Source organism: Phalacrocorax carbo, chromosome 24 (assembly GCF_963921805.1).
Source record: "Phalacrocorax carbo chromosome 24, bPhaCar2.1, whole genome shotgun sequence".
Classification (NCBI taxonomy): domain Eukaryota; kingdom Metazoa; phylum Chordata; class Aves; order Suliformes; family Phalacrocoracidae; genus Phalacrocorax; species Phalacrocorax carbo.
In genome coordinates this window covers 4,670,080-4,682,799 of record NC_087536.1, presented here as the reverse complement: position 1 = coordinate 4,682,799, position 12,720 = coordinate 4,670,080, and the positions used below count along the sequence as shown (strand labels likewise).

General features: G+C 42.8%; 1 protein-coding gene across 2 annotated transcripts in view; it reads left to right on the top strand.

Annotated features, from left to right (window-relative positions):
* Positions 1-12,720, top strand: part of DOCK5 (dedicator of cytokinesis 5) — an 87,454-nt gene that overhangs the window by 47,887 nt on the left and 26,847 nt on the right. For both annotated transcript variants that reach the window (XM_064472491.1, XM_064472490.1), the window contains exons 24-33: positions 665-735; positions 1,708-1,814; positions 2,269-2,405; positions 3,095-3,190; positions 4,113-4,211; positions 6,916-7,010; positions 8,593-8,671; positions 9,218-9,318; positions 10,380-10,438; positions 10,940-11,094. In XM_064472491.1, coding sequence (XP_064328561.1) covers positions 665-735; positions 1,708-1,814; positions 2,269-2,405; positions 3,095-3,190; positions 4,113-4,211; positions 6,916-7,010; positions 8,593-8,671; positions 9,218-9,318; positions 10,380-10,438; positions 10,940-11,094 — 999 coding nt within the window. The remainder of the gene's footprint in view (positions 1-664; positions 736-1,707; positions 1,815-2,268; positions 2,406-3,094; positions 3,191-4,112; positions 4,212-6,915; positions 7,011-8,592; positions 8,672-9,217; positions 9,319-10,379; positions 10,439-10,939; positions 11,095-12,720) is intronic.

Here is a 12,720-nt window from a genome sequence, read left to right as displayed (position 1 = left end):
AAGAGCAGAGCAGCCATGCGATGAGGCTGCTAAATTGCTAAAGGCAATGAGACCTTTAGATTGCTTTCTTAATTTCAGTTCTTCTAGCCAACATGCTTTTGTCTGTTTGAAGGAAAGATGATTCTAAACTTCTAATTAGCACTTGGGTGATTTAAAGGCCAACTCAGTCACAGTACCTGCTGCAGCAGCCATGGAACGTCCTAGAGGGACTTCAGTCGCTGTTGCACCTAGTTGTCCGGATGTTACATTGATGAAAGCCATGCTAGCACCTAGGTAATGCTAGTGTGTATGTGGGCATGCTCAAGTATGCAGAGCACTGAGTCAGTTTAACTGACTAGTGCTTTTCACGTGAGGCTATAAGGAGCTTAATCCCTGGAACTGCAGGATGTTTGCCAAAACTGAAGAACTTGGCTACGAATCCTTCCTCCTTCAGCGTTTCCGCTCTGCACTGCAAACGTGTGGTTGCTGGAGGCTCTTTGGATGCATTAATTTGACCTTAAGCCAGTTCTCTACAGGTGTCTGCGTATTTGCTCTTGGCAAAAGCTAGATTTGCCATGTGAGCTTTGGGCATTGTTGTTAAGACTTTACACCCTTTTAGAATGAACTAGCTAGCCTAACTCAATTTCCATGTGTGTTTGGTGTCCTTGGGTTTTTTCTCTTGCAGGGTGCAGCTTTGAAGTATTTGCCAAGCATCATAAATGATGTCAAACTAGTATTTGACCCTGCTGAGCTCAGGTAACCGTATTAAGTTTGTTTGTCCTCTAAACCCAGCTTGCCTGTTGGGAAGACTTTTAGAAACTTTACTAAAAACAGCCACTCTGATGATGACATGGTGATGCTCGTACTGTGCATGGATTTGAGGAAGCGCTTGCAGGGCTTTAAAGGAAGTTAGTTTAGTTCAGAGGAATCGATGCATCTCAACTGCTCTTTCTTGGGCACTTTGAGATTTTACTGAAATCCAAAGTTCAAGGACTGGGGTGTGATGTGTTGAAATGCTGTGCAAGTTTCCACCAAATCTTAATGATCGCTTCTGAGGTAAACCAAAGTGTGTGTCAAAGGCATAGCCTTGGCCAAGAAAACAAAAGTCGTATTTATTGAGGAAATTCACAACGCTGGGAGGATTTCTGTTCTTTGGTGTTCAGAACCTCCCAGCCATGCCTCCTTGTTCTGACACAAATAATTTGCTCATAAACAGTAGACAGACAGCAAATGTACATGGAATTTAATTTAACGGCATCTCAGATTGAAATGAGTCATCACTCTCGATGAAGGGGGCATCTGGAAGGATATGCTCTTGCCATTGTGTATAGCAGCGTTTTGAGTTTCAGCAGTGGTCTGCGGAAGCTTTGCAAAAGTCTGTTTTCATTTTGTATGAAAAGTAACTATAGTTATCTTATTCTGGCACTGGAGGGCAGATAGTATTGTCTATTTATAAGCTTTTGTGATATATCTAGTGTGCCTTGGGATGCAAGCTTCATTTTAAGAGGTTTAAGCCTGCAGTTTCTGAATACTCTTCAGTTTTACTTACTGTTCCTCAGAGTAGGTTAGGGCTCCGTAATAATTTGCACAGAGACCCCTTACAGGTAACGTGTCCACACAGTGACAAAACTGCTTGACTTGCCCAGGTGCAGGACAGCGTAAGTGTAGGCTGGAATCACGTTGGGTGAAAATGCTGACCATCCGCTTGCTTTGTGGTTTGCACACTAGTGTCCTCTTCAGCAAGTTTATCCAAAGTATTCCCGACAACCAGCTAGTTCGACAGAAGCTGAACTGCATGACCAAGATAGTGGAGAGTGATCTCTTTAAACAGTCCGGTAAGTAGCAAATTCGAACTCTCTGGATTCTGCGTGGAGCCACACACCCATAAAAACAAAATGTCTTTCAAGTTCACATGTCCTCTAGCTCAGTCATCAGTGGTATTTACCGTTAAATCCATCTTTAGAAATATTCCTTGCCATGGAACAACTAAAACTTCTTTTGCCGTTCGGTCTTTATACGATGCCTCATGCTCATGGATCCTGATCCAGTGTGTTGATTGAGAAAGAGGTGGAACATGAGTGTACTATTTAATGCAATACATATAATTACAGGTTATTTATGACTCTCTAGTCTGTTAGTGGTAACTCAAGTGGATTTAAGCATGTTTTGGTGTCCAAGATGACGTTATGAGCCGGAAGCTACTGTGTCTGCTGTGTGGTACCCATGTATACCGAATGCTGAAGAACTTCCTGAGACCAACAAGATGCTGTGCTCTGTTTCATTTTATAGAATGCAGAGATGCTCTTCTGCCACTGCTAATAGATCAGCTGAGTGGCCAGTTGGATGACAATTCAAACAAGCCTGACCATGAGGCCTCCTCACAGCTATTAAGCAGTGTTCTCGAAGTCCTGGATCGGAAAGATGTGGTGAGCATGAACTGTCGAGGGTGCAGATTAAGGTTAATTCTTCTTTTGAGAAGTTATGGCAAAGAAATGTTCTCAAGTGATGCTTTAAAGAACGACAAAGTTCTGATGTTTACAGAAACCGTGTTGCATTGCTCTTAGAGTTCTTTGAGCCTCTTTGCCCATAAAGTAGCTGTCTCTAAAAAGGAGCCGTGACAGGTTGAATTAGTGGTTATCACTACAGTACAGAAAGCAATTGCTTTCCTTTCTAGGGACCAAAATGTTATTCCCAGCTACTTCAGTGGCTTGTTGAATTATTTGGAGCAACTCATAAAAGTATTTAGTTTCTCGATTTCTTTGATATGAGATAGGGACAACGATCATTATTCAGTCAAGACAATACAGTTACTTGCCACATTAATCATGGAAATTGATTCTAAGTTGCTCTGAAAAGAACAGTTTGAACTGAAGAGCTGTTCAGTTAAGCTATGCCAGGATGAACTAATGAAACTGGTGTAGATCGATTATGCTAGCTTTGCACCGAGTGTATACATACGGTGCTTTAATCGATTGCTCATGTGTTTTAAACCTCCTTTTTTGCGTCCTCTAATAACAATTAACCATTGTCAGGGCAGTTCTCCCACACAGGGAGCACTCTGTAGAACAGTATCCATTAAGAATTGTCTCAAATTTTCCTTATTGAACATCCCCAGGGACCCACAGCTGTCCACATCCAGCTGATTATGGAACGCCTGCTCAGGAGAATAAACCGCACCGTGATTGGAATGAGCAGACAGTCTCCGCACATTGTGAGAGCCTTTTACTTGCTTCAGTTATTACTTTCCCATTTGTTATAGTGGAATTTATTCTCCTGGGAGATTTCAGTGTGTAGTAGTGGTTTATGAAATCATCTTTGCGTTTCCTGCAGGGCTTCTGTGCCACTAAAACATGGCTTTTGGCAGTTTTCTGAGACCAGGTATTAGGATACAAATTGTCCTGTTCCAGCAGCAGTTTGAACTGAGTCAGAGTTGGCTGTGATTTCAAGTTCCTTTGGCCCTTGTGCGCAGAGAACTTGGTTTCAGTGCAATTTTTAATACACAAGGAGTCTTTGCTGAAAAAAATGCTCTTTTGTCACCTTGGCTGAATAGGATTAAATGCTGAAGGATGAGGCATCTCTAAGGGGCATTTCCGTCTACTGTGTGGCATCTTAGGAGGTGTAAGCAAGTTGGTATGTTTTAATTTACCCTGTACTTCGTGTACAGAAAGATGGAAAAATCAAGAGCTGGGTGTATATGGCAATATCTTTTATTTTTGATAACTCCTAGGTGATGTTAATGCTATTACCCATACGCCAGCTGTGAGAATTACAGTTGACTTCAGTAAATTTGAAAACCGTAGAATCATTTAGGTTGGAAAAGACCCTTAAGAATCAATGAAGTGGTTCATATACAGATATATATTTCATTGTTCTGAGGATGTGGTTTTCTTGCAAACTGTGATCCCTGGGGAGAAGGAAAGCTATATCCAGGCTTCATACTTGAAATGTAGGGAGTCTTGGCTGGTTTGGGGCAGAGGACTAGGCAGTCACGCAGACTGGTGTCAGGGCATAGATGAGCAGGATTGTGATCAGTGGTATTGGATTAGGCAGAACTCTGAAAGCATATGCCGCACTTTGAACTTACAGTGCTTAACACAACAAAATAAACAAATGTTCTGTTTTTCCTATTCTAGGGTATTTTTGTGGCCTGCATGACAGCCATCCTGAGGCAGATGGACGATTACCATTACAGCCATTACATCAGTACTTTCAAAACCAAGCAGGACATTATTGTAAGTCAGCCCGGCTGGGGGATTAGCTCAGTCCATAAAGAGTTACTCTCTGCTCCTGAAAGGTCATTTCAAGTTACTGTATTCAGTTTGGAGTGATTATACTGCATTCATCAGCAATGACTTACGGGCACCTAATGCCACAGACACTGGGGATATAGTCACATCACCCCCGCTGGGTATACGCAGCGGATGTTGCTGACTCAGTAAAGCCTGAGAATAGCATTTGTAGCATTGAGTGAAAACACATTTAATGACTATTTATATCTGTGCAAGTAAAAAGTCAGGAACCAGAAGAGCGAATGAAGATGAAAAGGAAAAGCGTTTTCCCCTCTCTGGCTCTCCCTGTATCTCTTTGTGATCCTGTGCTCTTTATTTATCTCTTCCTAATTCTTTCTCCTCCTCTAGAGTTTCATTAAATGCTTTAGTCTTGCTTTAGTGGGCAGCAATGCAAATAGTTCCTTCCATGTTAAAAAACTGTGTATAACTCATATCCCCAAAGGCTTTCAGAATGAAACCAGGTAAAAAAATTTTTTTTTTTCTTGAAGCCCTTAGAATTAACAGCTCTGTCCAGTTTTTTTCCCCAGACACCCAGAACAGGTCGGAACCAAGACCAGTATTTCTGCAAGTCTCTGAAGCACGACACAGCAACTGTTCTGGCTTTTGTGTCCCCTTATTCCTTGTTCTGCAACTTAAAAGTGCTTGCTTATTTAAATACTGGCTGGGGAAGAGCCTGGAGTTGTGTTCTTCCTGTAAAAGCTAGACCAAAAACCACAAGAAGGTGTTTGTAATTCGTTTTGGATGGCAAGGTGATCTCTTTTGCCCCGTGCAGTTGGAATTGCTTGCAGTCTGTTGAGCAACATAGCCACCTACAGGACACACACGTTTCTGTCACTTCTGCATCAGAAGAGGCCGCTCGGCTGCATTGTCTATAGAGAGCACTCATCGTCTAGTTTTAGAATTGCTTTTTATGTTACCCAAATATTTTTTTTGTGAAGGAAGAAAAACCAAAATGAAGTAGATTCAGGAATTCTGCTAGTGTTCATCAAGTAAACAGGCGGAAGGTTTTCAGCAAGGTTATGTAGAAATACTGTGAGGAAGAAGGGTGCTGGGAAGATGAATCTGATGGATTTCAGAAACGGGGGTTCAAGGCAGAATTGAAACAAATTTTATGTTGAGTGGGCCTCAATTCAGAATTTTTTCTTTTTCCTGAAGAGCAGTTGAGCTAGTAGGAGCCCAGCGTAACTTAAGTCCAAGGTGAGGTTAAACAGGTGCTTCAAAGCTTTCCTGAAATGTGAGCCTCAGATTGAAGCTCAGCTTGCGAGTTGAAGATGTCTTGTTTCGCCACATAGTTCTGCCTCTTCTGACTCAAATAGGAGAATATTTCCTTTGTATTTCTGTGTGTATACGTAAATTTTCGACATGACGACATATCAGGAGGGTGAATTATGTAATCATTAAAACTCCCTGCATATCATTTAAACAGATATTGCTCAAAAATAATGATTTGTAATCTCATTTTTACAAATCCTTAAATCTACAGAAGCAACCCCACAGCTGTGGTGGTGCAGTACTTCTGAGTACCAATAGAACATTGCGTTTTGTTTCACTGCAATAATAATTTTTATTTTTGTTGTTTATTCTTGGGTTTTATATGCTTTGGTATTTTCAGCCTTGGCATTGAATCGTTACTTGGTTGGTTTAACACTGATATAAGTTAGTTCAGATCTTCAAGGTGCCCCATGTCAAATCCAAACCTTTCCGTCAAGCTCTGATTTAATAACGCCTAAAGGATTTTTACTGAGGCAGCACCAAATGCCCATTTCTCTCTATATATATCGGTGTTGCGTGCCAGTTCTTTAGAGCAAACTGTTCAGCTCAAGAGAATTTTTTCTTTTGCTGGTGATCTTTGCAAGGTGGTGATTTCTTATGTGACCTTCTTGGCGTCCCTCGTTTGTGAATGCTAATATGCTGTCTTTGTAGAGAATAGAATCCATTTAAATGCTTGTAGGTAGCATTTATATCTGTAGAGACCACAATATAGACAACAATATTCCTGATATTACCTCCTTTTGCTCATCTGTCTTCTTTTTCCTTCTCCTTTTTTCCTTATTCTACAATTCACCCTTGCCTTGCCTTAAGGTGTGATGTAGCTGTGTTTGGAGCAGTTCAGCGTTTGTGCAAAAGGCATCTCTTCTACAGTAATGTTCTAAACCACGTGTCAGGCGGCATGTTCGCTACCTCTGTTTAACTGTCCTTCTTAAAGTGGATCAGAAAAGACTTAACTAATTAGGGAAGTGAAAGGAAATTACAATTTCCATCTTCATAGAAGATACTGCATAGGGCTGTTAGACTGCCATCACTCAGACATTTGGAAACAAGTCCTTGAATATCAGTTTTGTTTTTTAATCCGGCTTGCGCACCAGAACTCCCCACAACACAGCTTAATTCAAAACAGTAAAGACAGGTTTAATTGAACAGATCAACATGTTCTGTGGCATTATTTCTCCTTCTGTAATTGGATGGATGAGATGTCAGAAATAATTTAGTTATTAGAATATACCCACACAATAAGAAATCCTTCTTAGGAGGTTTTTCTGATTGCTGATCAATGCAATTGCAAACGTTTGCATTTCCCTATATTTTTATGTGGATAAAAAACTACCACATTCAACTTGATGGGCTGTGGTTTTTATTCTTCCAACAGGACTTCCTGATGGAAACATTCATTATGTTTAAGGATCTGATTGGAAAAAATGTCTACGCAGCTGACTGGATGGTCATGACTATGATGCAGAGCAGGTATATAGTTGCTGCTATTTTAAGTCTTGCTACTGCTTTGGAGCCTTTCTGGTTCTGAAAGGAGGGTGACTCACACAAGCAGGCTTACTAATCACTGGAGTTATAGGCTTGTTTTCTTTTACAGTTTCAGGGTGACTTAAATTAGATTTTGGTAAATTGTAGTGCCTGCACATTTCTTTTGATGAAACTGGAAATCTTTCTTCTCCTGCCCAAAGGCATGCAGTCAAAACCATGCAGTCTTTCATCCAGTCACTTACCTGCTGGAGAGTGCAACATGTATCTGCCCTAGTGAGACCACATTTGGAGTGCTGTGTCCAGTTCTGGGCCCCCCAGTCCAAGAAGGGCAGGGAACCACTGGAGCAAGGCCAGCGCAGAGCTGCCAAGGGGATCAGGGGCTGGAGCATCTCCCGTGTGAGGAAAGGCTGAGAGACCTGGGCTTGTTCAGCCTGGAGAAGAGAAGCCTGAGGGGGGATCTCATCAGTGCCTATAAATATCTGAAGGGTGGGTGTCAGGGGGATGGGGCCGGGCTCTTTTCAGCGGTGCCCAACGCCAGGCCAAGGGGCAACGGGCACAAGCTGGAACACGGGAGGTTCCACCCGAACATGAGGACAAACCCCTTCCCTGTGCGGGTGCCAGAGCAGGGGCACAGGCTGCCCAGAGAGGCTGTGGGGTCCCTTCCCTGGAGACATTCACCCCCCGCCTGGACGCGGCCCTGTGCCCCTGCTCTGGGGGTGCCTGCTCCAGCAGGGGTGGGACGGGGTGATCTCCAGAGGGCCCTTCCCACCCGCATCAGTCTGTGGTTCTGTGAAATCAGAGAAGCCTTTTTGGTTTCAATTCTGGGGAAATCCCATGGCAAGCATAAAGCTAGAGTTGGACATAAGTGTGGCCTAGGGTTTAGCATGCTGGCCTTTAAACAAGAACTACCCAGGTTCACTTCTGTCCTCTGCTGTGGACTTTGTTCGGCCTTGTGTGAGTCAGTCTCTCCTGCTAAATCTGTACGGTTTGAATGGCTTAGGCTCGCTATCTGTCTCCTGCGCTAGGTAGCAAAGCATGGCCAAAACCTGCTACCCATGCCACAGCAGGGCCTACACGCCTGTGAGTTTGATATTCCCACAGGTGGTCTCAACAGAATGAAGAAACAACAAGCATCTAACTCCTGTTTTCGTGGCACAGTCATGCAAGCCATCTTCACAATGGAGGCAGCATAGCTCCGCTGTGTCGTAGGGGTGCAGTGTGGAGGAGGATGTGAAAGCGGCAGGGTATTTGAATGCTTCGGTGGTGAGGGTAGGCTATACTTAAGAGAAGGTATCATCTGGAATGACACTGCACTGTCAAAGCGTTTGGATGACCCAAAAAGTGTTTTGGTTTTCATCTGCCTCCATCAAGGTTTCTTTTGCTCAGAAACAGGAATAACCCTGAATGTCCCTCTACTGGGAAAGCGGTGAAATAGCATTATAGAGGAATACCTCTCTTGTTTGGGAGCATCTGTTCCCTGAGCTTACATGTAGGAGTCATAAACCCAGAACTGCAATGTTATTTTTTTCACGAGCCACCTTTTATTTGACATTTTTATCTCTTCCAGAGTTTTCCTCCGGGCGGTGGACCAATTTACCTCTGTACTCAACCGTTTGTTTCTGGATGAAGCAAATTTCGAACTCCAGGTAACAGTTCCGTTGTTTCTGTATTTTCTTATGGGCCTCAGTCCTGAAAGGCAGGAAGAACAAATACATCTCACTGTTAACAGATTTGTTGGTAAGGAATATGCCTGCGGAAAATGTCCATAGTATGTTACAGAAAAGCAGCAGAACGCAAAGCAGTTCTGGATTACAGAACTGTGGTTAGTGCAGCAAGAAGTTGCAAGCAGATACAACTGCTGCAGGCTTCACAAGGTCAAGCTGAGCAGCGTGCTGACCTTAGCTGGCTTGTGCTTGGCTGGTTAAGAACAAAAAATACCGTATGGGTGTACCCACTGTTACTTCCTTTGGTTGGAAAGTACAAGCTAAGAAGAGTGAGAAGTTTTAAGTTGCTGTATGCTTCTGGCTTGCCTGCTGTGGCTGAGGCCAGACTCATCTACCAGCTCTCTGTTGCTCCACATTCTCGTTCACACTTACCTGCGAGACTACAGCATTTGGGGCTACGTAGCTCCGTTTGCTGGTTGTTGCTTTTCCTTTGTCTTCTACTGTTTTAGACTTGTTTCTCTTCCACAGCTCTGGAATAACTATTTCCATTTGGCAGTGGCCTTTCTCACTCATGAATCCCTCCAGCTGGAGACCTTCTCACAAGCCAAACGCAACAAAATTATCAAGAAGTGAGTTTACATTTCAAAAGTTGCCAGGCCTTTTTGCCGTTAAGAAGCTTCCTCTGGACTGTTCCAGGCATACCCTGTACAATCTTAGAGTGAGATGAAGCATGCCATGGAAGCGCTTGATTAATGACTGGTGGGGAAGGGAGGAGGGGTGACTAGGACAGATGTTGGGTCTTTACACTGTGGCTGTCAGATCCTGAGCTGTCTGAGCTCAATTTACGCACCTTGCCAGAAGATTCTTTCCACTCTAAGGTCTGTAACAGAAGGCTTGCCATAGTTCCCAAAGCACTACCTTATGTAATTCCTCAGCCGTTATGTAAGGTAGGTAAGCAAGAATCCTCAAAGCCCTGCAACTTTTTAGTCCTCTCTCTTCTTTTTCTGTTTTGAAAGTGAGAGCAGTTCAGAGGCATTTATCAACCCCAAAGCAGTAATTTTTAGTAACTTGGCCAAACTCACAAAGACACTGAACAGCTTTTACTTCTGCCTTTAGCTGGAATCAAGTGCCTAAGTATATTTGTAGACCTTGACATAGAATTTTGTCAGGGCATACATAGTTTTTGTTTGACATCTTTTTTTCTGCAATAATGAGGGCTTTAATAAGCCTGGCAATTAAATACTCCTCCATTGTCTCCATGTCAGCAGTTATAGCTTTAGGTTAAAACATGAAATACAACAAAATGCTGGGTAGAATTGCGTGAAGCAGCAGGACTGCAGCTTTATTCTGCTCTCAGGAAGTCTCAGTCTTCTGCCGTCACGGCATTCTCTTCCTCTGTGCGTTGAGCGTTAGTGCCGGGCAGGGTAAGGGAGAAGAAAGATGAGGTGAACATCTAAGAAAAGGTATGTAATATTGAGGAACTTCTTGGTAGACTCTTAGGATGGAAGATAGTCTGTGAGAGCCCTTGGTATGAATGCCCAGCATATTCAGGTCTGTGTGTGGTAGGGTTTTTTAAGGAGAGAGTGATAGATTTCTGTGGTTTTCCATTAAATTTATTCAGCAACTTTGCAAAGGTAATTTCAGTGCTAGGACTTCTTCATCTTTTTCTTTCTAATACTTTTTTTTCTAGGTATGGGGACATGAGGAAAGAAATTGGCTTCAAAATAAGGGATATGTGGTATAACCTGGGTGAGTTCCAGCTAAAGAATTATCTCTATTCAAGCTCTCAAGCTGGATTTCAAATCCTTTATTTCTTTATAAAAGCTGCCCATGTTTAATGTGGGGAAATATACTTAAGGTTCAGCTGTTTCAGAGCACAAAATCTCTTCTCCTTGTTCTGTGAATAGCTTGCAAAAACTGATCTTTTCTCATGTCAGCTGCTGAGATAATTCCTTAGCTTCCTTATAAAGGATGTTCTACCATATGAAGGACAAGAGTAGAATTTTTCAGAGAACCTTTGTGATTTGCAACATTGCATGCAACTCAGTTCAGTTATTTTCTTGGACTGTTCCTGAATTTTGGATCTCTGACATGTGATTTCAACCTTAAGTAGCTATTATGCATGAAAAATAGGCATTCTAAGCAGACTGTCTGTGTTTTATGGTCTTTATTTTATATGAACAATGTGCTTGAACGTTTGGATATCCAAGTCCTGCCATTAGGATGTATCTGACTTTGACTTTCTTGCAGGTCGGCACAAAATCAAATTCATTCCTGCAATGGTAGGCCCAATCCTGGAGGTAACCCTGGTCCCAGAGCCTGAGCTACGGAAGGCTACCATTCCCATCTTCTTCGATATGATGCAGTGCGAGTTTAACTTCAGTGGGAACAGAAATTTCCATATGGTAAGGGAGCCTGGTATCTTCATTACAGATGTTCCACAGTATGCACTGGGCAAGAAGAAGAGAATATTGAAACAAAACCAGAACAAACAAAAAAAACTCCACACAAAACGAGCACTGTGCCAAATACTTTGGGAAGTTATTAAGTGGCTTGTAGGAGTCAGGACTCTTCAGTTCTGATCCTGCCTGTACCTCTGCATGGCTTTGATAATGAATGAATTCCTCTGTTTTCATACCTTTCTACATTTGCAGATGTGTGAATACCCACATATAAATTGTGAAGCAGTTTGGAGACCCTAGGAGAGTACTCTAAAAAGTCATGTCTGTGTACATTTATGATAACAATATAAATTCCCCTAAGACAGATGATCAGGTGCGAATGTAAGTTGCTATAAAGCAAATTGCTGCACAGTCAAGTGGTAGGACTATGTAGTTACTTGCATACTGACTCATCCCTCATTAACTTCAAATTTGACAACACATTTGTGAATACTGATGCCACCATTATGGAAAGGAGAGCAATGATACAAAGGACAGACGGGATTTGCTTGAGGCTACACAAGTAAACGGACAGAGCAGGGAACAGGACCCAGATCCCCGAGTTCCAACCCTGTGCTAATTTCTCCAGAAATTACCTTTTTATTGCTACTGAGGAAGCACCAGAAAGTAAGGAAGGAAAAAGAGGTTCTTCACTTTTGCCCTGAGGTTAAGTTTTCACTGCAGTTTCTGAGGACTTGCTCTTCCAGCTTTCCTCTGGGGATATCAGACATTAACATTTCAACTGGCAGGCAGGGGACACTGTAGTTATGCTGTAGACAGTCTTCTCCCTGGAGATAGGTAGGAGCCATCCATCCAAAAGGCAGCCACCTTGGCATTTCAGACTGTTGTCAAATGTGACGTGCATCTCCCTAAGCACCATCCTCACACCAGCTTAGACCCCAGCTTCAGCGTGCATACGGGATCTTTCTTCCCTTGGGGTCATCAGTCTTTGGTGTGGTTGGCCCCAGGGTCTCGGGGAGTTTTGGAATCGGTAGAAGGAAACAGGATGTGTGTGGCACGGATTTTCCATTCTGGTGGTATTTATGTGCTATCTCAGTTATAACTGAGACTATGTACTTGACCTGCTTGCACATAACAGGGCGTATTTTCATGGCTAGACAGATAATCACACAGGACTTGGTTCTTTCAGTGTGAGAAGATGCTTTAATTACTAGACACAAGTGTTTATGATGGTCAGAGAGTTGTGGCTTGTCCTTAACTGATGGTAGTAGTTCAGTTTCTTCAGGGTGAGTGAATGACCGTTATCATCTGTAAGCTGGCTGCTAAGATGCTTCTCCGCCCTAGCAAAACTGAACTGCTAATGGATGGAGGAGAAGGGGAAGCATTACCCCAGAGCATGACTTTCCAGTGACTGTAGGATGAGACAGGGAGTGCTTCTATTTCCTTGCTCCAATCTTGTCATCTTGGCTTCTTACCATTTTTTTTCTGCTCCAACAACAGTGAAAACATCTATAGCTTGGCTTATAAAACCAGTGTCTGATGGCGGGGCGATTCAGAAACACCAGCCACAAGCACTACTAATGTTCAGACCATGCTCTTGAGAGTTGATGTCCATTTGATTGTGGGTTT